The sequence below is a fragment of the Danio rerio genome, chromosome 1, assembly GCF_052040795.2.
Source record: "Danio rerio strain M-AB ecotype USA chromosome 1, GRCz13ab, whole genome shotgun sequence".
Classification (NCBI taxonomy): Eukaryota; Metazoa; Chordata; class Actinopteri; order Cypriniformes; family Danionidae; genus Danio; species Danio rerio.
In genome coordinates, this window is record NC_141021.1 from 57,757,501 (window position 1) to 57,783,207 (window position 25,707).

A 25,707-nucleotide genomic window follows, 5' to 3' on the forward strand; every position below is an offset into this window, starting at 1 on the left:
CTTGATCTCCCATGTATGTGCACATGTAAACCGCTGTAAATTCTTGTTTTTATTTTAAATTATTCACTTAATTTTGTAGTTATCGTATCATCCTTATTTCACAAGCATGTTATTTCTTTATAAAAGTAAAGACTTTATAAAATATATATACAAAACTACATTAATTATTAATGATTTCTGAATGACAGCACATGACAGATGAAGTGCTGATTCAATCAAATCAGACATATCGATCAATAAATCAATCACTACTTTACAAATCAAGCCCATTTCACGTAAATCCCCTCATCTCGACTTCTAACTAAAAAAGGTGTGTTTGATGAACTAAATATTGACATTATTATGAATCCTCTGTAAATACACCTAAATAACGCGAATGACAGCTCATTCATCATCTTATTTTAATTATTCTAAAGGTGTTTTAGCTTCACTTGAAAACACAAATTACATCTTCACCTTATTTAACAGAAGTACAACTTGATATTTAGTCATGTATTATTAATAATTACTGATTAAATCACTTTGATAAGCCAAACAAGCAGCTTGTCGCTTTAATAACGCATCTTTTTCATCTAAACATACAGTCACACGTCTATTCAATCACATTATCACAAAAATGCGTGTGATTTCACGGTTTTAATGTTTAATCATCAGCTTGACGTGCCGTGTAATTTCCACGTATTGAGCTGCTGCTGCTGCTAGCCGGAGCGCTAATCATAAACATAAACAATCCGCTTCAGAGCCATAAAAGCGCTTCAGGCTCCGTCAGAAATACCACAGCGAGTGTTTCTCATGTCAAATACCTGTTAAATGCAATAAAGCAGCTCCTGGCGATCATAATACCGTCAGATTACCGCTCACATCCTCACAGACGGGCTCATATCACACACTCAGCGTTCACCGGCCCATAATGCACTACGCGCGAAACGCGGATACTTCCGGTTTATGCTGTCAACGCTTAAAAGATGAATCACCCCGATGTCATGCGGTCTTTAGATTCGATGTTTACAACAAGTTAATCACTAATATATATACGCACATATATTTAATTAGCCCAATTATGTGTGATTTTGGAAATTATTTGTTTTTATTTTGATACTTTTGCTTCAATTTATGAAAATGAATGTCCATCTTCTGTTTTAATAGGGTAATAATAATGTATACCGGCTATATATATATATATATATATATATATATATATATATATATATATATATATATATATATATATATATATATATATATATATATATATATATATATATATATATATCCATCCATGCACCCACCCATTCGTTCATCATTCATTCGTTCATCTATTAATCCATTAATTTATTCATCCATCCATTCATCCCTTCACCCATCTATTCATCCATCCATTTATCCATTCACTCATTAATTTATCCATCCATCCATCCACCCATCCGTTCACCTATTCATTTATTCAACCATTTATCCATCCATCCACCCATCCATCCGTTCATCTATCCATTTATTTGCCCACCCATTCATTTATTCATATATCGATCCCTTTACCTATACATGCATTAATTCAATCATCCATTTATACATCAATCCATCCATCCACCATCCACGCATTCATTCATTCATTCAATTCACCGATTAATTTATTCATCCATTCATCCCTTCACTCATCCCTTCACCCATCCACCCATTCATCCATCCGCCCATTAAGTTATCCATCCATCCATACCTTCACCCATACATATATCCATTCCTCATCCATCCATTCATTCATCTATTCATCATCCACCCACCCATCTATTCATGCATCTATTTATGCATCACTTCACCCGTCCATTAATTTATTTATTCATTCATCTATCTATCCATCCACCCATTAATTAATTAATTCATTCATCCATCCATCTATCCATCCATCTATTCATTCATTCATTCATTCTTTCATTCATTCATTCATTCATTCATCCACCCATTCATTTATTCATTCATTCATTCATTCATCCATCTATCCATCCACCCATTCATTCATTCATTCATTCATTCATCTATCCATCCATTAATTAATCTATTCATCATTCATGTAGTCTATATATGATGTCTTTCTTATACCATTTTAGAATTATAAATGTTGAAAAGGAGTTTGGTTGTTTTTAGTTTTTTGCAGTAATTTTATTCCTTGAGAATAATACAAAAACATTTCCGAGAAAATGCAACAACAACAATTTTAATAATGAAATAAAATTTAGTATAATATATTATAGTAACCTCATCTCAAACTCACTGCTGATGAAAATCATTGGCTTTCTGAGGTGATAATCTACTGCGGTCTGAATTGAAGCCAGCACAAGTGAAAGGAAAGTGATGCAGAAGAACTGATTAAGCAGGTTTTCACACCCATCAAAGTGTTTCACACAGATTCCCAACATGTTAAACAGCATCAGAGTTTGTTATTTGTAAGGCACGAGCAGCAGGAGGCTAAAGCAGAGAGACTTTAAACAGTAATGTACTGGAAGCATAACAAACACTCAAAATATAAGTTCATTATTGGCAATAATAGTTCCTTCACTTTCAGAAATAAAGGTACAAAGTGGTGCACTGTAAAAAAATATCTGTTAATTAAGAGATTCTGTAGTTTGTGATTCACAAATGTTTATTTATAGTTGTGAATTGCATTATGGGATGTTAATCTCTGCTCTGTCCACTTTTTATGTTGAAAATTCAACTCTGCAGTTTAGCAAAGTGACTTTTACTGACATTTTAGTCATTTGTCATAATATAATGTATAAGAAACCATATATAGGGAAATAAAGTCTGTAAAAACACAGAAATGTGCAGCAGTTTATTACAAGATTTCTGTAGCATAATATACAACACAAACCCAGACAATATAGCACTGCAAACTATTAAAAATGTTCATAAAGGTCACTTTTTAAAACTTTTTCATCTAAGAGAAATGTTCCTAGTGTGAAAATCTCCTTTTTTATTTGTAATTTCTATATGCACAATTTGTAGAATCTGAACCGAATATCCTAAAATACATTCTCAGATGCACAAACAAGCCCCCGGTTAGTCCAGCGGCCCCAGAAAGATCAGTCTCACACACTTCATATCTCCCACGAAAGTCCAGGTAAAATCTGTGCACTCCATGAAGACTTAATGGAAACAGTGTTATGTAATGGAACAGTAATGCAAACCCTTTTTTGTCTTGCATATTTTCATTTCACAATTTCAGTATATATGATCTGAAACGTTCAAAGTTCAAAACCGTTTTTTATTTTGCATATTTTTAATTTGTTCGTTTTTTTTGCGCAATTTAAAGGCTGTAAGAACAATGTTTCTAGTATGAAACCTCTTTTTATATTGCATATTTTCAATTTACAATTTCAACTTATGCAGACTGAAGACTAATGAAAATGCTCCTAGTTTAAAAAACCCTTTTTGTATTGTGTATTTTCAATTTGCCATTTCAATTTGCGCAATTTAAAGATTAAAAGTTATGTTCCTGATTTAAAAAACCTGTTTTGTATTCTGTATTTTAATTCGTATTTTCGGTTTGCTCTGAAACGTACAAAGTATAAAATCTCATTTTCGTAATGAAAAATTTTCAATTCATTTTTTATTCATTTTAATTTTAAGGTTAACAGAAACGTTCCAAGTGTGAAACCTCTCTTTGTATTGCAGTTGTCCAATTCGCGATTTTAACTTACGCAATCTGAAGACCGACGATTATGCTTCTAGTGGTAAAAAATCTTTTTTATTGTGCATTTTCAATTCGTGGTTTCAATTGGCACAATTTTAAGGTTAACAGAAACGTTCCAAGTGTGAAACCTTTTTTAGTATTGCAGTTTTTCGCAATTTTAATTTACGCAATTTGAAGGCTAATGAAAACGTTCCTAGTGCGAAACCTCTTTTTGTTTTGCATATTTTTTTTCTTTTTTTTTAAATGTGCTTAATTTGAAATGCAAACAAAAACAATCCTAGTGTGAAAACCTCTTAGTATTTAGTATTTTATATTGCAATTTTAGTTTGCTCTGAAATGCGTGTAGTGTAAAAACCCTTTTTTTGTATTGCCTATTTTCAATTTACAATTTCAATTACCGCAATTTGAAAAGTAACAAAAATGTTACTTTGTATTCTTTTTAGTATCGTGTATTTTAAGTCGCAACTTCAGTTCGCTTTGAATTGCTCGTAGTGTAAAAACCCTTTTCTGCATTGCCTATTTTCAATTTGTTTTATTTAAAGTTTAAGGTTTACAGCAACATTCCTCGTAAAACAATTATTTTTTTGTATTGTGCATTTTCAATTCGTTTTTTTACATTTGCGCGAACAGAAACGTTCCTAATGTAAAAACCTCTTTTTGTATTGGATATTTTAAACTCTCAATGTCAGTGGTAATTTGAAGACTAATGAAAATGCTCTAAGTGTGAAAAAACACCCTTTTTGTATTGTGTATTTTCCAATTTGGAATTTTAATTTGGGCAATTTTAAGGCAAACACAAATGTGAAATTCTCTTTTTTTTGCATTGTGTATTTTTAGCAACTTCAGTTTGCTCTGACATGTTCGTACTGTAAAAACCCTTTTTTGTATTGCCTATTTTTAATTCACGATTTCAACAAAACATTACTAGCGCGAAACCTCTTTTTGTATTGCATAATTTTCAATTAGCAAAATTCAATTTGCGCAGTTTGATGGCTAACTGAAACGTTCTTAGTGTAAAACCATTTTCAATACGTAACTTCATTTTGTGCAATTTGAAGAATCTGAACTGATGGCTTGTTAAAAAAAATCTTCAAAAACAGTCTCACGCACTTCATATCTCCCTCCAGCGGGCTCACACAGAATGGACACATGCGCTCCATGAAGACTCAGGAAACATTTCTTTTGTAAAAAATCTCTTGTTTTTGTATTGTGTATTTTCATTTTGCAATTTTGATTTGTGCAATTTGCAGGCTAACAGAAACATTCCTAATGTGAAAACCTCTGCTGCATCCCAATCCACATACTATCCGTCCTAAGTAGTATTGGAAAGTAAAATTAGCATACTACGGTCCCAAACCGTAGTATGCTAAAAAAAAAAGTGTACGAGAAAGATTCCCGCATGCTCTACTACTTCTGTTAAAAATTCGAAGTGTAGAAGCGTCTGTGCGATAATCACTAATATTGCCCACAATACACTGCGCGGTGGACGTGAATGCGATTAGAACTACAAACGTAGAGAAAAAATGTAAACAAACTACAAACATGGCGGACACTTTTGTCCGAAAGCTTGCACACTATTCTGTTATTCACTCAAAAGCATGTTATTTTTTCTTCATTAAAAGTACATACTTTTGGAACAGAGTATAAGCGAAATAGGACATTTTTGTATTGTGTATTTTAAGCTATAAAGCATTAAGGCTAATGAAAATGTGTGAAAACCCTTTCATGCGATGTGTATGTTCAATTCATAATTTTCTTTAATGTAATTTGAAGACTCTGAACAGTTGATGGCTTGTCGAAAAAAAAATCAGCACTAAAAATCAGTCTCAGAACACACATTCAGTCCAGCGGCCCTTGAAAGATCAGTCTCACACACTTCATATCCCGCACCAGCGGCCTCACACAGAAGGGGCAGGCGTTGTGAAAGCCGTGTGCGCCGTGCGGCAGCAGCAGGTCGCTCCAGAAGGCCGCCGTCCGCTCTGAGCATACGTGTCCACAGGGGTTAAAGGCATGCGTTGGTGGAGCACCGTCCAGATAAAGGCCTGACTCGCGGCCTAGCTTTAGCGGCACATACAAGCCTCGCGTTCGGCACAGCGGGCACTCCCTCTCACCCTCCACCATCTCCCGCTCGCCCTCCTGCACCTCCATCTGGTCCTCGTTCTCCTCCTCCTCCTCGGTGGAGCCGTGTTTGCTGACCCGCCGGCGCCCCCTCCAGGCGTGGTATCCGTGCACGTGTCCGCAGCGCAGGTACACCCAGGGCTGGTGCTGCAGGCTGGAGGTTCTAATGGAGCGCTGCAGGCTAGGGAAGGCCAGCGTGTGCAGGCCGACGGGACACTGGGGCCGGGCCGCGTTCAGCTCGAGACGCAGCTCCTCCAGCTGCTTGAGGGACGGCGTGCGGGACAGACCCTCCGCCGAACGCCACAGCAGCGTCGCTCCACACAGGTCGATTAAAGTGCCGTCGGTCAGCTCGTGACACTCGTGTTCAACCTGCACACACACATAGAACAACACAGTGATTTTGTGTGGTTAGTGTTTGTTTGTTTGTTTGTTTGTTTGATTTTTCGTGTAATTCTGGCAGCTACAATGTGTCATCTTATAGGCTGATCTTATGAAGAAACAGAACTATTTTACGTTTTGTCAGTGTAGTAGCTAATTCGTATAAATTCGTTAAATAAAGTTATTCATAGATTTTAGTACGATTTGCTCATCTTTTTGGTTTAGAGGCGGGGCTTGGCATTTTCGTTCGACTGAACTCCTTCATCTGAACTAAATGAAAAAGTTACGAATTGTGTGAGATAGCGTTGGGTTTCATTTTAGTTTTTATTAAAGTGCTGTCCGTCAGTGACACTTTTTAAACTGCCCACAAATAACACAACATAGTCCTACTAAAATCTACGAATGAGATTGTACCGATTCATACGAATTAGCCACTAAATCAACAAGTTACGAATTGCCATGAGTCAGCATCGAATTTTAATTAAATTATGATTAAAGCATCATCCGTCAGCTCGTGACACCCGTTTTCAACCTGCGCACACAGACAAAACAGTGATTTTGTGTGGTTAGTTTTTGTTTGTTTGTTTGTTTGTTGATTTATTTATTTGTTTGTTTGTTTGTTTGTTTGTATGTTTTATTTTTTGTTTTTGTGGTAATTCGGGCAGCTAGATGCTGTTTTTCTAGCCTGATCTCACAAAGAAACATAACTATTCAACACAATCTCACGGCAGTTCGTAACTTTTTTATTTAGTGGCTAATTCGTACGAGTTCGTATGATCTAATTTTAGATCTTACAATTTAGTACGAATTGCTCATCCCCCAATGACCGTTGGGTTTAGGTGCCACGCCTCCTTTTTAAAATCGTACAATTTCGTACGACTGAACTCGTACGAATTAGTACGAATTGGCCACTAAACTGGTAAAACGTAAAATACTTACGTTTTCTTGTGAGATCAGGCTGAACTATTTTACGTTTTGTCAGTTTAGTAGCTAATTCGTATGAGCAAGTCGTACTAAAATCTACGAATGAGATTGTACAGATTCATACAAATTAACCGGTGAATCAACAAGTTATGAATTGCCATGAGTCAGCATCGAATTAAAAAAAAAAAATTGATTAAAGTGTCATCCGTCAGCTCGTGACACTCGTGTTCAACCTGCGCACACAGATAGAACAACACAGTGATTTTGTGTGGTTAGTGTTTGTTTGTTTGTTTTAGTTTAGGTTTTGGGGGTATTTTTGCCAGCTAGTATGGAACCAGATTAGTTTCAAAAACAATACATTTTCAAAGGTTTTGCCTAATTAAACAAACCTGTCTAGTTAACATACTTAACCTAGTTAAGCCTTTAAAGTTTAAAGTGCTCTTTTATAAATTATTTTATCTTGCAAAATAACTAGTAAGATATTATGTTCCATCACCTTGTTTTAAAAAATGTGTAAAAAAAAAAATCACTTTAGCACAAAATGTTCATTTATTTCTATGGAAATTTCAGCTGGCACTTAGAGGTTTTTGCATCTGAGCTCTTAATATACACACACACGCACCTGCACACGCGCACGCGCACACACCAAAATTTCAATATATGTCAGTATTGAACAGTTGAGTCTGCATTGGCTGTAATTGTAAATATCCACTAGATGGCGCAGCAGCTCAACCTCAACACAGCTTTAACTCCACAGCAGCTCAGACTCAAACAGCAGTCAGTGAATGATGTGCAGTGAGTCCATCTAGACTAGAGTCACAAAGCAGTCCAGACCACACACGCTATTTAAAGAGCCCGCTTCAGACACCACACACTAATACACACACACACACACACACACCCATACACACGGAAACCACACAAACACAACCCAGCTATCACAAACACTGCATTACCACCATTCACAGCAGACAGAGACTTAAAAGACATCTGTTTAGCTGAGCGTTTACAGTATCTATTCATGCATCTTTCCTTTTTATTCCTTTCATTTTGATCAATTTTCAATTGATGCACTAAATAGCTAAATGTGCATTTAAGAAAATAAATCTGAAAATGTCTGTTGTTTACAGAACAAAAAAAATAATAATAGTTTTACTCAAACACATGACTATAAATGATAAATTCAGAGAAACTGTGAATTTCCATGACATCTTTTATTTGTTTCCTCAGCATAAATGAGTGCACAAGCTTTTCATCATGACATTTTTCATCCATTTCTCAGTGAATACGAACTATATTTTTTGTTGCATTTAAACAAAACAGTTTTATTAAACAGATTTATCCAATAAAGTAAAAGTTTGGGCACCAAATATATTTAGGAATAGAAAAATAATACATTTAAATAAAAAAATACATTTATAAAATACAAAATTTCAACAAAATGTAATTTATATTTTTTTGTTTCTCTTTAATTTTCCTGTTTATTTAAATTTAATTTAAAATTTTCCACAAGATATTGATGTTATTTATTTATACATTTTTTTTTGGCTTAGTCCTTTTATTCATCTTTATTAGTTAGGTGGCCCGGTGTGCTCTGATTGGACAGGAGGCAGCTGTGTGCACTGATTGGTCAAGTGCCTCACACCGTGCTCTAACAAAACATGCGATGCAGCTTAATCCTGTGTTCAGCCGCGACGTTGCAGAAATAGAAACGGTGTCTAAAATCGAAATTTCTCACATCGCTGTCACTGATGGTCAGCACAAAAACTCCTTTTAACACAGCAGAATGAACCACCAACTACTTCAGCATATGATTTACGCTTGAAGAATGCCCGTCAAGCTGCAACCCAGTACTGGAAAACACTCATACACACTCATTCACACACTCACTCATACACTACGGGCAATTTAGTTAATCAATTCCCTTATAGTGCATGTGTTTGGGCTGTGGGGGAAACCGTAGCACCCGGAAGAAACCCACACCAACATGGGGAGAACATGCAAACTCCACATGGAAAGCCAACTGACCCAGACAAGGCTCGAACCAGCGACCTTCTTGGTGTAAAGCGACAGTTCTACCACTGAGCCACCGTGCTGCCTTTTTATATGAAATTGTAAAGTGCACTAAAACCTTTTAATTAAACTGCTTTCTGCACCTCAGCCCTAATCTTCTATCGCCTTCATTTCTTCACACATTTAAAACTTGTAAAACTTTACAGGCTATAAGTATCTGAGCTGTGCCGATCTTGAGAAATGTTCTGGTGTTTAGCAGCGCGTGTCATTTCACAACGCCGTCTGCTCCTCACACACTGTTCATCCAGAGGAAAAGCTGCATGGCGAGGTTACGGACAGGACTTCTGTCGCCATGGAGACGGGACTTTAACAACACAACAAACTGCTGCTGCTGCTGGGCGGGAGTCAAATCACACACACATAAACACACACACTTACATGCGCGAACACACACACACACACACACACACACACACACACACACACACACACACAAACACACACACACACACACAGGCATGCAGACACAGAAACATACAAATGCACACACATGCAGACAAACACACACACACACACACACACACACACAGACGCCTGCACATACACACACACACAAGCAGATACATACCTACATACACACAGATGCACACACACATGCACATACACATGCATACACACACATACACACACACACATAGAAACACACAGGCACATGCATACACACACATGCACACATGCACACACACACACACACACAGAAACACACACACACATACACACACACATGCACATATGCACACACAGAAACACACACACACACACACACACACACACACACACACACACACACACACACAAATAGATTCCCTCACACTCAAACACACAGATACGCTTGCACACACACACACACACACACACACACGCGCACACACATACACACACAGATGTACACACACATGCAAACACACATCCAGTCACAAAAAATAAACACGCACATGCACACACAGAAACGTGCAACCACACTCTCTCACATACACACAAACAAACACATACACACACATGCACACAAACACTCACACATAAAAACAGACAAACACTCACACACAAAAACTAGCAGACAGATACACACACACACACACACACACACACAAACAAATACACGCAAACATTTACACAAACTCTCTCACACACACACACACACACAGACGCCTGAGTGTTGATTTAGTGTCAGTGGGCGATGCTGATTGAAGAGATGAATAAACACACACACATTCTTATTCACACTGCAAAAATGCGCTCCTGCTGTGTGTGTGTGTGTGTGTGTGTGTGTGTGTGTGTGTGATTCCTGATAAGGACGATGGGAATTTTGTTGTCATGGTGATGTTTGGGTAACAAAACAAGGAAATGTCACACTAATGTTTATCTGTGCGTCTCTGCAGTGTCGCCATGGCAAAGCTCTGACCTCGTTCCTCTGACTTTTACTGCAGCTCCTCATACTGTGTGTGCGCTGTATGCTGTTCAATGATGACGCTTTAAGAGATTCAGATGGACTGATTCAGTTTGATTCTGATTCACAAGCTCTTGATTTGATTCTATTTGATTCATGAGAATCATGAGAATCAATCTTGAATCAACTAGATGAGTGTGTATGGATGTTTCCCAGTACTGAGTTGCAGCTGGAAGGGCATCTGCTGTGTAAAACATATGCTGAATAAGTTGGTGGTTCAAACCGCTGTGGCAACCCCTGATTAATAAAGAGACTAAGCCGAAAATAAAATAAATGTATAATATAATATAATATAATATAATATAATATAATATAATATAATATAATATAATATAATATAATATAATATAATATAATTAATATAATATAATATAATATAATATAATTAATATAATATAATATAATATAATATAATATAATATAATATAATATAATATAATACAAATAATATAATATAATATAATATAATTAATATAATATAATATAATATAATACAATTAATATAATATAATATAATATAATATAATATAATATAATATAATATAATATAATATAATACAATACAATACAATACAATACAATACAATACAATACAATACAATACAATACAATGTAATGTAATGTAATGTAATGTAATGTAATGTAATGTAATGTAATATAATATAATATAATATAATATAATATAATATAATATAATATAATAAAATATAATATAATATAATATAATATAATAAAATATAATATAATTTAATATAATATAATATAATATAATATAATATAATATAATATAATATAATATAATATAATATAATATAATATAATATAATATAATATAATAAAATAAAATATAATAAAATATAATATAATATAATTAATAAAATATAATATAATATAATTAATATAATATAATATAATATAATATAATATAATATAATATAATATAATATAATATAATATAATATAATATAAATACATTTACATAAAGCAACATAATTTTTTTTTTTAATAAAATAAAATAAAATAATGAAAATAAAAAGCCACCTCAGATGTGCATTTTTTGTAATAATTCAATGGGTTTTCGTCAGTTATTTCTCACTTAATCCAATATGTGCTCTCACCAGTTTGCCACGTTTCTGGGCAGAGCGCGTCTCTCTGAGCGTGAAGACGTTTCCACAGACTGAAATCTCTCTCCAGGGTCCCGGCTTGGACTCGCAGGTGAATCCGTGTCGCGGTCGCATCACTAACACACCGTTCGTGGTCAGTCCGTCCATCTGACTATCAGAGCACCACCATTTCGCCGCTTTCTCCTGAGGACGGAGGGAAAATAATGTAACTGATTCGTTCATTTGTGCACTTTATTTTCTGATTTGTTTGCTCATGGACTTCATTCAGTTGATTCAGTTGTGCATGAACTCTGTTCACTGATTTGTTCATTTGTGCATTTCATTTGCTGATTTGTTTGTTTGTGCACTTCTTTTGCTAGTGTCCGTTCAATTAATTCAATAATTGGTCAACTTAAATAATTAATTCATTCATTTTCTTTTTGGCTCAGTCCCTTTATTAATCTAATTCTCCTGTATCGCATGTTTTTAGACTTGTGGGGGAAACCAGAACACCCGGAGGAAACTCACGCGAACACAGGGAGAACATGCAAACTCCACACAGAAATGCCAACTGATCCAACTGAGGCTTGAACCAGAGACCTTCTTGCTGTGAGGCGACAGCACTACCTACTGCGCCGCTGCGTCACCTCAACTTAATTCAATAATACTTTAATATATTCATTTGTTTCATTCATTCAATAACTTCCTGATTCATTCAATTGTGCATTTCATTCATTGATTCGTTCATTTGGTCACATTATTCATTGATTCATTAACTCTGCCACATCATTAACACATTACTTTGTTTTGCTAACTTCTTTTAGTAATCTCTATTGACGTCAATTAAAGATTCATTTGGTTGAACACTTGATTCATCGTCTGATTCACTCACTTCAATTACTGATTCAGTTGTTTATTACCATGAATCACTAATTCAGATTCACAGATTCTCCACTGATTCTTTATTGTGTTTGTGCTTCACTCACCCCGAGGAAGATGCTTTTAGACGAGTCGAAGCCTGCAGCGTAGATGTGTGCGGTGTACGGCGGTGCTCTCTGACACACAATCCGACAGGCAAATCGCGATATAGTGCTCTGAGACGTCAGCGTATCACTGTTAGCTTTACAGCCCGCCCCCGTGTCCATCACCACGAAATCTATAGGGCTTTCTGTGGAGCGGCCGATCTGCAAACAAACACACAAATAAATATGACTGAATGGAGTTTGACCAATAAGGAAAGCAAAACATTTGTCATTCAAATGAGATATTAAAGGGATAGTTCACACAAAAATGAAATTTTGGCACGGTCGCCTCACAGCAAGAAGGTTGCTGGTTCGAGCATTTCTGTGTGGAGTTTGCATGTTCTAAACACATGCGCTATATGTGAATTGGGTGAACTAAATTGTCCATAGTGTATGAGTGTGTGTGTGAATGAGTGTGTATGGGTGTTTCCTAGTACTGGGTTGCGGCTGAAAGGGCATCCGCTGCAAAAAACATAAGCTGGAATAGTTGGTGGTTCATTCCACTGTAGCGACCCCTAATAAATCAGAGATTAAGCCGAAGAAATATGAATGAATGAACGAAAGAATAAATGAATGAATGAATAATAGAACAAATGAAAGAATGAATGAATAAATGAATGAATGGATGAATGAATAAGCAGGAATAAATTAATGAACGAATAAAAAATAAATGATTGAATTAATTAATTAATTAATTAATGAATGAACGAATGAATGAATAAATGATTGAATGAATTAATGATTAAATGAATGAATGGATAAATGAATGAACAAATAAATGAATGAATTAATGTATAAATGAACGAATTAATGAATAAATGAATGAACGAACTAATGAATGAATGAACAAACGAATAAATGAATAAACGAATGAATGAATAAATGAATGGAAGAATGAATGAAAAAACAAATGAATAAATGAATGAACAAATGAATGAATTAATTAATTATAAATTAAGAAATGAATAAATGAATGAAGGAACGAATGAATAAATGAAGAAATAAATTAATTAACGAATGAATAATTCAATAAATGATTGAAAGAATAAATGAATGAATGAATGAATGAATGAACGAATAAATGAATGAATGAATGAATGAATGAATGAATAAACAAACTAATGAATGACTGAATAACTGAATGAATGTATGAATGAATGAATGAATGAATTAATGAATGAATGAACAAACGAACGAACAAATGAATGAACAAACTAATGAATGAATGAATAAATGAATGAATGAATGAATGAACGAATGAACAAATAAATGAATGATTAAATGAATGAATGAGCAAATTAATAAATGAATGAATGAATTAAAGAAAAAAATGAATGAATGAACTAATGAATGAATGAAAATTTGATGGAAGAAAAAAAATAAGAAGCAAACCTGAAACATGTCGGTGGTGCTGTCGTGTGTGTACTCCACAACCACCGTCTGTGTTCTGGACAGCGTATATGAGACACTGTGCTGGAGTTTATTGCTGATGGCCTGCAGAAACACAAAGTGTGTGTTATCAGCACGCTTGTTCCTCAAATTAACATCGCTTTTACAGCATGCAGGAATAAAAAACGTCACAAGCTGTGTTTCCTAACATATATCTAAATGCACGTTTTAGTGTATCGCATAAAGGATGCAGCAAAATGCTAGTAAAAATGATTATACGGTACGGTCAACTGAGGCTGAGGATTATGTTTTATGCCACAAGCAGCATGAAGATATATACGCCATGCTGGATGATCATTAATATACAGCGAGGGAAATTAGTTCTCAACATGTCACCATTTTTCTCAGAAAACATATTTCTAAAGGTGCAGTTGACTTGAAATTTTCCACAAATGTTGGTAACAACCAAATAAATCCATATATGTAAAGAAAACAAATCTCATTTGTTTATAAATGAAGTTATGAATAATAAAATAAAATGACGCAGGTAAAAAGGTATTGAACACATGAAGAAAGGAAGGTGTAGAAAGACATGGAAAGCCCAGACAGCAGCTAAAATCTCTCAGCAGTTCTTCAGCAACACTCTGCCCTCCCTCAGTGTAATTCAATATCAGCTGCTTCAGTCCAACATCTACATTAGCAGGAGGATAAAGAGAGGACCAGCGTGCTTTATTTATTTATGCTTTGGGCTGAAATGTACGTTGCATTCGGTGGCAGTGAATAATAAGCAAAACATTCAGCTTATGCAAAAGCCCTTAAAATTCTATACGTCACATAAATGAGCGCTAATAACTTTCAAAGGCATATAAAAATGCAATAGGGTCAGCTTTACCCTGGCGGTCTGAGCGCTGCATGTGCTGTGGACGGTGCTGGGTTTGACTCCATTGGCTTTCGGCCTCTTAAAAAGAGCGAATCGGCTCTTCCTTCGTCCCCGGTCTCCGTTCGGCAGGGAGCCGTTGTAGCTGAATGGCAAACACAAACGCTTGAGAGAAGAAGTAAGTACAAAATTCGACTTTAGTAAGATTTACCAAGCATGTGAGTGTGAACTTACCCGAGGACGATGAGCTCGCCGTATTTGACGGGTTTCAGCAGATCCTGCTCGGGAGACAACATCGTTCTGGTCTGCAGCTAAATAAATGTGTCTGATGGTTTCTTTATTTCATTAACTTTCCTCCTCAGTGCTTCTCCATCACACTCTCTCCATAAGACATCTGCAAACATATGAGAACACAAAATGATTGCTCACTTTTTATTCTGATGGTTCATTTGTTGAATTGAAGTTACATTGCATCTACATGCCAACTAATACTCATTAGATTATAAGTAGACTGTTAGGTTGGGGTTAGTTTAAACTATACCTTGTTCATGGCACTATGAAGAGTGGTAAAACTGAAAGCCATGAAAGTGAAAGCGAAACCAAATCTAAAGCTGTTATGGAGATAAAGTGAGTGTTCTTTCATGTCACAATAAACAAAAACCGTATATGAGGAGTTTAAACTGAGAAATGGAGATGCTTTATTTCTTGTTGTCATCTGAAGCCCAAGATGTAAAGGCTCCGCCCACTTTTTAAAAAAAAGAGCAAGGGCTCATTTGCATTTAAAGAGATACACATTTACAGCACGGTATAATAAACAGAGGTGGGAGTAAGTCACATGTGCAAGTCACAAGCAAGTCTCAAGTCATAACCTTCAAGTCTCAAGCAAGTCAAGTCATTTTTTTTCAGACTCAAGTCAAGTCAGGAGTTTGCATGTTCTCCCTGCCATCGCGTGGGTTTCCTCCGGGTGCTCCGGTCAGAAATGATCCGAACTTCCCATCACTACAAATGAATCGTTCAAATGAATCGTTCAAATGAATCATTCAAATGAATCTAATGAATAATTTAAAGCGGTTCTTCGATCTGAGAACCGATGAGCTGTTAATACTGCACATGCGTAACTTTCGGTGTTGTTTTGTTTTTAAATGCTTAATATATAACAAATGGTTGTCTATTTAACAAACCCTGCTGAAAAATCCAGCCTAAACCAGCCTAGGTTGGTTGGCTGGTTTTAGCTAGTCGACCAGGCTGGTTTTAGAGGGGTTTTGGCTACTTCCAGGCTGGTTTCCAGCCATTTCCAGCCTGGTCTTAGCTGGTCAGGCTGGGAGATGACCAGCTAAAACCAGCTTGACCAGCCTAGCCAAGCTGGGAGTCCAGTCAAAACCAGCTATATCCAGCTTAAACCAGGCTGGTCAAGCTGGTTTTAGCTGGATTTGGCTGGTAATTTTCCAGCCTGACCAGCTAAGACCAGGCTGGAAATAGCTGGAAACCAGCCTGGGAATGGCCAAAACCCCTCTAAAACTAGACTGGTCAACCAGCCAACCAGCCTAGGCTGGTTTAAGCTGGATTTTTCAGCAGGGAAAACAAGTTTTTTTCGAGTCATTCAACTCAAGTTTAAGTCAAGTCTTAAGTCATGACAGTCAAGTCCAAGTCAAGAAGGAGTCTTTGTTGGATATTTGTCAAGCAAATCTCAAGTCCTACATTTTGTGACTTAAGTCTGAGTCAAGTCATGCGGCTCGAGTCCCCCATCTCTGATAATAAATGATCTGAAGGGACTTTTGAGTCAAAACTTACAGATGACTAAATGATGAGTATGCAAAATCTATTTACACACAAGTCAACAATAGGGTCTTTAAAAGAAAATAATAACATGAGATCATGCACAGCGATCACAGGGATGGTTTCGCTTCCTCTCAGTGTGGGTTGGCATCAGTGTTGTTTTGCTCTGTCAGGGTCAAGCAGACACGGAAAGTCAGTCGACGCTGACACGCAATAAAACCACACGCATAAAAATAGCAGGAGACACACATCCCTGTTTCCGACACAAAAAAAACATCAACAGTCACAAATGACAGTGCTTTTTTATATACATGGACAAACACAAATGAGTACACAATAATATCACACGTGAACACATGCAAAACAACACGCAAATAAAACCAGAGCTACTGCATGAAGCAAATGTGTGAACACAAGCAGGATTTGCATGTAAAGTAACACAGGCATGCAAAAACAAACACGAATGCAATGTGCAATGCAACAAATATATCAATACAATACAACAGCGCCAAAGTAACAAGCAAAACTCAACAAAACAAACTAATCAACAAAACACAGGTAAAATCAACAACGAAAATGTTAAATAAAATGAAATAAGTTTAATGAAACACTTCAGCAAAACACAAATCAAAAGCAAAATCAACAAACACACACCAGCACACACTCTAAAAACAATCTGTGTTGTATTAGCCCAACATTGGGCCAAATATGGATAAACCTTACCCAACATTGACCTAATTTTTAAAAATCTAATTTAAATGACACTATTTTTATACAGCTGTTGTGTTCGCATATATTTGACCCAATGAGGAGTTTTTAGAGAGCAGCTTAAACCAAACAAACATATGCATGCACAAAATATCCAACAAACGTTTCAAATCACAAAACAAATACAGCTGCAAAGCACCAAACAAGACAAAAACAAACATAAAAAACGAAAGTAACAGACAAACACAACTATACAGCAAAAAAGCTGGGTTATTTCAACCCCAATTTGGATAGAATATGGACAAACCCAACTTTTGGCTTAAAATCAGGCTATAAATTTAATATAAAAAATTTCTTAGCCCACCAGTTTGGTTTATTTTCACCCAATTTGTGAAGTTATTTAATATTAAACAACCCAGCAATTTTTTTGTGTACAAATCACCAGACATAAACTGAGCCTTAATAACAGCAAACACAAAACAAATACAGTCGCAAAGCAACAAACAAAACAAAAACAAACATTAAAAATGAAAGTAACAAACACACACAACAGCATACACTAAAAAAACTTGGGTTATTAATCCAACCCAGATTTGGGTAGAACATGGATAAGCCAAGCCATTGGCTTCAAAATAGCCTATATTTAATGAAAAAATTCAACCCACCAGTTTGAGTCATATATGGACATACTCAACCACTGCCTTAAAATTGGGATATGATTTTTATACAAGTTTTTTAATCCACCAGTTTGGTTTGTTATCATTTAATTTGTGATGGGCAAATAAGTTATTTGATATTAAACAATCCAGAATTTTTTAGTGTGCAAATGCCCAAACATAAACTAAGCCCTAATAACAACAAACACAAAACAAACACAGTCGCAAGGCAACAAACAAAACAAAAACAAACATAAAAAATGAACGTAACAAACAGACACACCTACATACACAAAACAAGTTGGGTCATTTCAACCCAACTTTGGGTCAAATATGGACAAACCGAACTATTGGCTTAAAATTGAGCTATAATTTTAATATAAGGAATTTTTTAAGCCACCAGTTTGATTTATAGTCATCGAATTTGTGATGGGCAAATAAGTGGTTTCATTTTAAATAACCCAGCATTCTATTAGTGTACAAATCACCAACCATAAACTAAGCCTTAATAACAACAAACACAAACAAATACAGTCATGAAGCAACAAACAAAACAAAAACAAATATTAAAAATGAAAGTTACAAACACACACAATTACATACACTAAAAAAGTTGGGTTATTAATCCAACCTAAATTTGGGTAGAACATGGACAAACCAAGCCATTGGCTTAAAAATGGCCTGGTATTTAATATAATTTTTTAAGCCACTAGTTTGGTTTATTTTCACCCAATTTGTGATGAGCTAATAAGTTATTTGATTTTAAATAACCCAGCGATGTTTTGTGTACAAATGCCCAAACATAAACTAAGCCTTAATAACAACAAACAAAAAACAAATACAGTCAGAAAGAAACAAACATAAAAAAATGAATATAACAAACACACACAACTACATACACTACATAAGTTGGGTCATTTCAACTCAAATTTGGGTGAAATGGAAAAACAAAACTATTGACTTAAAATTGGGCTATACATATAATCTAAAAAAAAATTAACCCACCAGTTTGGTTCATTTTCACAAAATGTGCGATGGAAAAATAAGTTATTTGATTCTAAATAACCCAGCAATTTTAGTGTACAAATCACCAACCATAAACTGAGCCTTAATAACAACAAATACAAACAAATACAGCTCCAAAGCAACAAACAAAACAAAAACAAACATTAAAAACGAAAGTAACAAACACATGACTAAACCAAATACACCAAAAACATTGAATTATTTCAACCCAAATTTGGGTCAAATATGAACAAACCCGACCACTGGTTTAGAATTGGGCTATAAATTCAATATTCAGTCATTCATTTTGCTTCTGCTTAGTGCCTTTATGTATCAGCGGAATGAACCACCAACTATTGCAGCATATGTTTTATGCAGCGGATGCCCTTCCAGCTGCAACCCAGTACTGGGAAACACCCATACACTCTAACATTCACACATATACACTACAGCCAATTTAGTTTATTCAATTCCCCTATACCGCATGTGGGGGAAACCGAAGCACCCAGAGGAATCGAACCAGCGACCTTCTAACTGTGAGGCGACAGTGCTAACCACTGAGCCACCATGCCGCCCGCTATAAATTCAATATAAAAAAATATTTAACCCACCAGTTTGGTTAGTTTTAATCCAATTTGTGATAGGCAAAAATATTCATATTTACCCAATTTGATTTTAAAAAACCCAGCAATTTTTTGTACAAAACATCAAACATAAACATGCAAATAAAACATAAACGCGAGAGCAAATAAACAAACTACACTGTTAAAAAATCTATTAGCTGGATTTACATAAAAAGAGTGAGTAAACCCATTGCCTTAACACTTTTGAGTAAATGAACTGTGCATACTTATACAAGTTAAGTTGAATCAACTTAATCAACAGTTGCAAGTTACTATGGGTTTACTCACTTTTTTAAGTAAAGACAACTCTTCGCTTTTAAGGCATAAATGATCACTTCTTACAGAGTAAATAAACAAAAGCACACACGAAAACTGGAAAAAAAGCACACAACTGCAACTACTTTTTGCATGCTAGAATTTACATAAAACAACCCAACTATGGCTGTTTTTTTGCAATCGCATAACAACCCACCGACGACAGTAAGAGTGCAAATCTCCAGGCCTCATCCGTCTGCTCTCGCTCCTGCAGGTCTGCATGAATGACCCACAGAAAGACAGAAAGCGAACTTAAACAGCACAGATATCTGATCCCAGCTTCAAGCACTTCATCATCCGCCTGACAGAAACACTCCGGCATGCTGTGAATAAACTGCTCAGCTCATTCTTGCCTGTCGAACACACACACACACACACTGACACAACCACACAAAGACAGATATGCGTCTTAAGGACAGATACCATCAGCCCTGAGGTGTGTGTGTGTGTGTGTGTCTTCGTCCCTCTATCCATACCAGACATTTGCTCAGAAAAACACAGAAGACATTTATTTGCACACTTGCCAGGCGGCTACAACACAGCACGCTGTTTCCATGGTTACCCAGTATACAGTGAGTGATGTATTATTGGATGTAGGGCGCACACCTCTCTGAGGTTTGAAGGACGCTCGCTAATGATGAACTGTGATTTATGTTTTTTAAACACACACACACACACACACACATATTCACTCACAGGCCACTTTATTAGGTACACCTTACTAGTACCGGGTTGGAGCCCCTTCAGAACTGCCTTAATCCTTCGTGGTGTAGATTCAACAAGGTGCTGGAAATATTCCTCAGAGATTTTGCTCCATATTGACATCATGGCATCACACAGTTGCTGAAGATTTGTCGGCTGCATATTCATGATGTGAATCTCCCGTTCCACCACATCCCAAAGGTGCTCTATTGGATTTATATCTGGTGACTGTGGAGGCCATTTGAGTACAGTGAACGCATTGTCATGTTCAAGAAACCAGTCTGAGATGATCCACACTTTATGTTATGGAGGTTTATCTTGTGGGAAGTAGATATAAAAAAATGGGTACACTGTGGTCATAAAGGGATGGACATGGTCAGCAACAATTGATTAGAAATTTACGCTAAAAAGCAGTTGGACAGGTGTACCTAATAAAGTGGCCGGTGAGTGTACAGTTAAAGTCAGTGTTATTCGTCCTCCTGTGAATTTTTCGTTTTCATTTTCAATTATTTCCCAAATGATGTTTAACAGATCCAGGAATTTTACACAGTATTTCCAATAATATTTTTTCTTCTGCCGAAAGTCTTACTTGTTTTATTTCAGCTGGAACAAAAGCAATTTTTAATGTTATTAAAACCATTTTAAGGTCAATAATATTGGCCCCCTTATTTATTTTTCCAATTGTCTCTACAGCAGGGGTTCCCAAAACTTTGCAGCCCATGACCATCTTCTGAGGTGGTTATAAACACACAAACGCTGCGCACACAACAATTGGCCTATATAAACACGAGCATATTCACAACACAAAAAAGTGCAACAGTCTAACATTCATTCATTCATTCATTCCTTTTCTTGTCGGCTTAGTCCCTTTATTAATCCAGGGTCGCCACAGCGGAATGAACCGCCAACTTATCCAGCAAGTTTTTACACAGCGGATGCCCTTCCAGCCGCAACCCATCTCTGGAAAACATCCACAAACACATCCACACACACACATTCATACACTATGAACAATTTAGCCTACCCAATTCACCTGTACCGCATGTCTTTAGACTGTGGGGGAAACCGGAGCACGCGGAGGAAACCCACGCGAAGGCAGGGAGAACATGCAAACTCCACACAGAAACGCCAACTGAGCCGAGGTTCGAACCAGCGACCCAGCGACCTTCTTGCTGTGAGGTGACAGCACTACCTACTCCGCCACTGCCGCGCCCACAGTCTAACAACCATATCATTTTCATAGTCATGTATTAATTAGTTTAATTTAATATTAACCTCACCTAAAGAGATTGGTGGGCAGAATGTTTACAGCACAAGTCTATTGGTGGTTTGATTTTGGAGATCCACCGCTCAGAGATCTTCCTCAATGTTCAGTTGTGACCTGTATTTATTTTGAATGTTTTTGATTGCCATAAAGGTGTCAGAAAGTTTCAGGTGGTGCTTTAAAATCAATCTGCTGCAGCTGACGCTATTGCAGTGTTGTTAATCTTAGATAAAACACCAATCCTATGAAAAGAATTATTGAAAGGCTGATGACTTTTCATTTGCATGTTGTTGTTGTTTTCTATTAATTGCTATTTTTTTTCTTATGAAGGTTATGGATAAAATATGGTCATTCTAATAGTTTAATAAAATTTATTTGAGTTTGGAAATCACCAAGTGGCCCCCTGTCATTGTCCCGCCACACCCCAGGGGGATCCACTAGTCTACAGTACAAACCATCATTATATAATGACTTGCCTAATTACCCTAACTTTAACCTAATTAACCTAGTTAAGCCTTTAAATGTTACTTTAAGCTGAATACTAGTATCTTAAAGAATATCTAGTCTAATATTATGTGCTGTCATCGTGGCAAAGATAAAAACAAATGAGTTATTAGACATTAATTATTAAAATTATTATGTTTAGAAATGTGTTGAAAAAAATCTGCTCTTCCTTAAACAGAAATTAGGGACAACATATACAGGAGGGTTAATAACTCTGACTGTATATTGCAGACAAACAAAATATCGCAATGTCAGATTTTTACAATATCATGCAGCTCTTGTCCAACGTCAGTAAAGCAAGCGCTACAGGAGCTGAAGTGACAGATCTGGAAATGAGGAAGTGTTTTGGACACAGAGCTTGATTCAGGCCGCGTCTCAAAGCCCCGCGCTGGGCCTGAGCTCTGATCAACCCACCCGACCAGACCCTCCAGTCAAAGAGTGACTTCACTGACAAACAACAAAGACTCTTTTATTACACACACACACACACACACACACACACACACACACACACACACACACACACACACACACAAACTCTGATCCAGAGCTCGCGACGCAGCCTGACTTCATCTACTGTGTGTGTAATAGAGACGATTTGTTTGTTTAACCGCAATATTTCAGCAGCGATATGAGCGATTCCATGCAAATGTCAACCTTGCCATGAAAATATTAGGTTTTCAGCAAAAGAATGAAACCGTGTATAAGTTTTCTGTGCAAGCAGGTATTTCACAGTACTTTAACATACTCAAAAATGTCTGTCAACGTTTTCAAACTATTATCTTTGATTTACCAAAGTCACAAAAGTACCAATTTCACATCCGTCTCATCCATATCAGAGAGATATCACATCCATAACCAAGCCTTTACCTCATAAATGCAAAAATGTCCAATAAAATAAAACTAATCATGTTTGTTCTATAGGGAGCAACTCTTCTCCTTTTGATCAGCATTATTGCCTTTGGGTTGTCTAGTTTAATTGACAGAATTTCTACAGAGTATGTTGTACACTGTAAACTCACAGACGTTTTTGGTCAGATTCATAACACATGTTTTTTTTCCTCACTTAAATTATAAAGTATGTTTACAGATGTCTATTCAATTCTATATTAATAGGACATCTCAGTTTTCATTTAATAATTGCATATAAGTTAAAAACCATGAACACATTTGAAAACTACGCACTTTTACGTACTTAATTGTCATCAACTAATTAATTTTGGCTATCAAAATTGGTGCATCAGGTTTATTCCGTTAATCTCTAACATCAATTTTCAGACATTTCTTTGTTTATTTTAATTTCTTCCAAGAGGTTTATGGGTCAGGGTGGGCACCTAATGTTGCGTCATTCTATAGTTGGAACTTGAGCATAAAACAAAAAAGGTAAAAATCCGACAATGTTTGCTCTTCGTATTGTTATTTCACATCTGTCTGTCTAATTATGCATTTTCAATTGATCTCTCAGATAAGCATCCATTAAATAAATTAAATGAAAAGTATAAACAATTTAAATTTAATTTAATTTTAATATAACAATAACTTTCCTACTATATTACTACAGCCATTTGTCTTCTATTGCTCCATTATTTGCATAGGCTACTTATATTTCGTGCTCTTTGTTTGTATCAAAGTTATATCACAGTTTTTGTAACTATTGGAACAAACTAAGGTGATCAAGCATTATTGAGGCTCTCTTATTCCTTTTTAAAATAATGTATAACCTCCAGTGAACGAAAAACGAAGCCCAATGCAGGTCAGAAACATGATCCAAGAACACTAACTCAATTTAAAACATGAGTAAATTACTAAAGATGACAAGCACACAGTATTATGACAAATATGCTGACAGCTGTCAATCAATCAATCAATCAATCAATCAAAGCTGACACTCTCAATCAGCCAGTTTAACGCCGACTAAAACAATCCATCACACAACAAATAAACTGAATAAAAGTGCAAACACAGCCCACAGATATCTATAATCAAATGTATTTCATGTTTATTATCCATATGTGGGAATAAAAACCTAAATCACACGATTGATAGCACATGCGTTATGCTAATTTTTCCTTTACATAATTCAGAAAGGTATATTTAATGACATTCAACAAATATTTACAATATTTAAGATTTATTTGGTAGACATAAAACTTAAATATATAATTTCTGCAGATGCATTTCAGTGCCACAAACATTTGCATAATAGACATAATGCCAACATCTAAAAATGTGCCCGAACTGCATTACATTGCTTTAATAAACCAAGAGCTTACCTCTAATATGACTTTTGACAGAAAAAAACTCGGTAAATTAACGTTAATTAAACTCCAGCTGGACTGACTCGGGAATTATCGGGGGGGAATGACAGCAGTCGAGCTGTTTGTCGGAAAAAATGCTCAAAAAAGTAATGTAAAGGAGTGAGCAGGAGATCCCAGCTGTCTGAGTGCACTGACAGATCTCCAGAACCGCTCAGCCTACAAAGCCTGTGGGGTGACGTCACAGAGAGCGTAGTGTTGGGTTATGGGTAATGTAGTCCTGGTTGTTAATCGTGGACTTTTAACTTTTGTCCCCTTATTTTTAGAATAATTGTAGAATTTTTCTAATTAAATGTTGTTAGTTAACCACATGAATAATATGAAGTATAGCATGCTATGATACTTAGTGACTTAATTAGTTCTTTCTTTTTTTTAAAAAAAAAAGTGCAGAATAATATATATATAATAGAATACAATAAAATATGTCAGACTATAGTAAAACAAACACAATGGGTTTGAATAGAAAATTCAGGAAATTAAAATAGTAGACTATATAATAGAACAGGATGTAGCATATAACAGACTGTGGCATAATGATGACTGAACTGAACAAAACAGAATGCAAAAAGACAGAATAGAATAGAATATAACTGACTATAGCATACTGACTATTAAACTGAATATAACATATTGCAGACAACATTAGAACAAACAGGCTAAGACATCCTTGATATAATAGAATAGAATAGGATGCAATAGATTAGAATATATAAACATTAGAACAAACAGGTGTATACATAGTACTGAACAAAATAGAATATAATAGTAAAGTACTAAATATATTAGAATAGAACAGAATAAAATAGAATAGAATAGAATTGAA

General features: G+C 35.7%; 2 protein-coding genes across 11 annotated transcripts in view; both read right to left on the reverse strand.

The window, feature by feature from the left end:
* The window catches only part of vps54 (VPS54 subunit of GARP complex), a 34,753-nt gene extending 33,834 nt beyond the window's left edge, over positions 1 to 919 (reverse strand). For 3 of the 4 annotated variants that reach the window (XR_015475806.1, XR_015475807.1, XM_087236061.1), the window contains exon 1: positions 804 to 919. The gene's annotated coding sequence lies outside the window, so the exon portion shown is untranslated. 4 annotated transcript variants of the gene reach the window in all.
* Positions 920 to 2,803: 1,884 nt separating this feature from the next.
* peli1a (pellino E3 ubiquitin protein ligase 1a) lies at positions 2,804 to 25,020 on the reverse strand. Of its 7 annotated transcripts, none has more exons than XM_087238151.1 (8): positions 24,843 to 25,020; positions 20,257 to 20,315; positions 15,251 to 15,410; positions 15,032 to 15,161; positions 14,143 to 14,244; positions 12,715 to 12,912; positions 11,744 to 11,932; positions 2,804 to 6,172 (listed from the first exon to the last, which is right to left on the reverse strand). In XM_087238151.1, the coding sequence occupies exons 3-8, from the start codon at positions 15,310 to 15,312 to the stop codon at positions 5,525 to 5,527; spliced, it is 1,329 nt and encodes a 442-aa protein (XP_087094277.1). In that variant the 5' UTR covers positions 15,313 to 15,410; positions 20,257 to 20,315; positions 24,843 to 25,020; the 3' UTR covers positions 2,804 to 5,524. The 7 variants fall into 7 exon arrangements, with proteins under 7 accessions (XP_087094277.1, XP_087094280.1, XP_087094276.1 ...); XM_087238154.1 differs by having other exon boundaries at positions 15,032 to 15,181; XM_087238150.1 differs by having other exon boundaries at positions 20,257 to 20,476.
* Positions 25,021 to 25,707: the final 687 nt, after the last annotated feature.

Excerpts from the sequence above, each read along its gene's own strand:
- peli1a (XM_087238149.1), bottom strand. The coding sequence starts at position 15,312 with ATGTTGTCTCCCGAGCAGGATCTGCTGAAACCCGTCAAATACGGCGAG. Across the intron at positions 15,162-15,250 it reads GGCGAGCTCATCGTCCTCGG|CTACAACGGCTCCCTGCCGA; the intron begins GTAAGTTCACAC and ends TTTGCCATTCAG. Across the intron at positions 14,245-15,031 it reads GCAGCGCTCAGACCGCCAGG|GCCATCAGCAATAAACTCCA; the intron begins GTAAAGCTGACC and ends GTGTTTCTGCAG.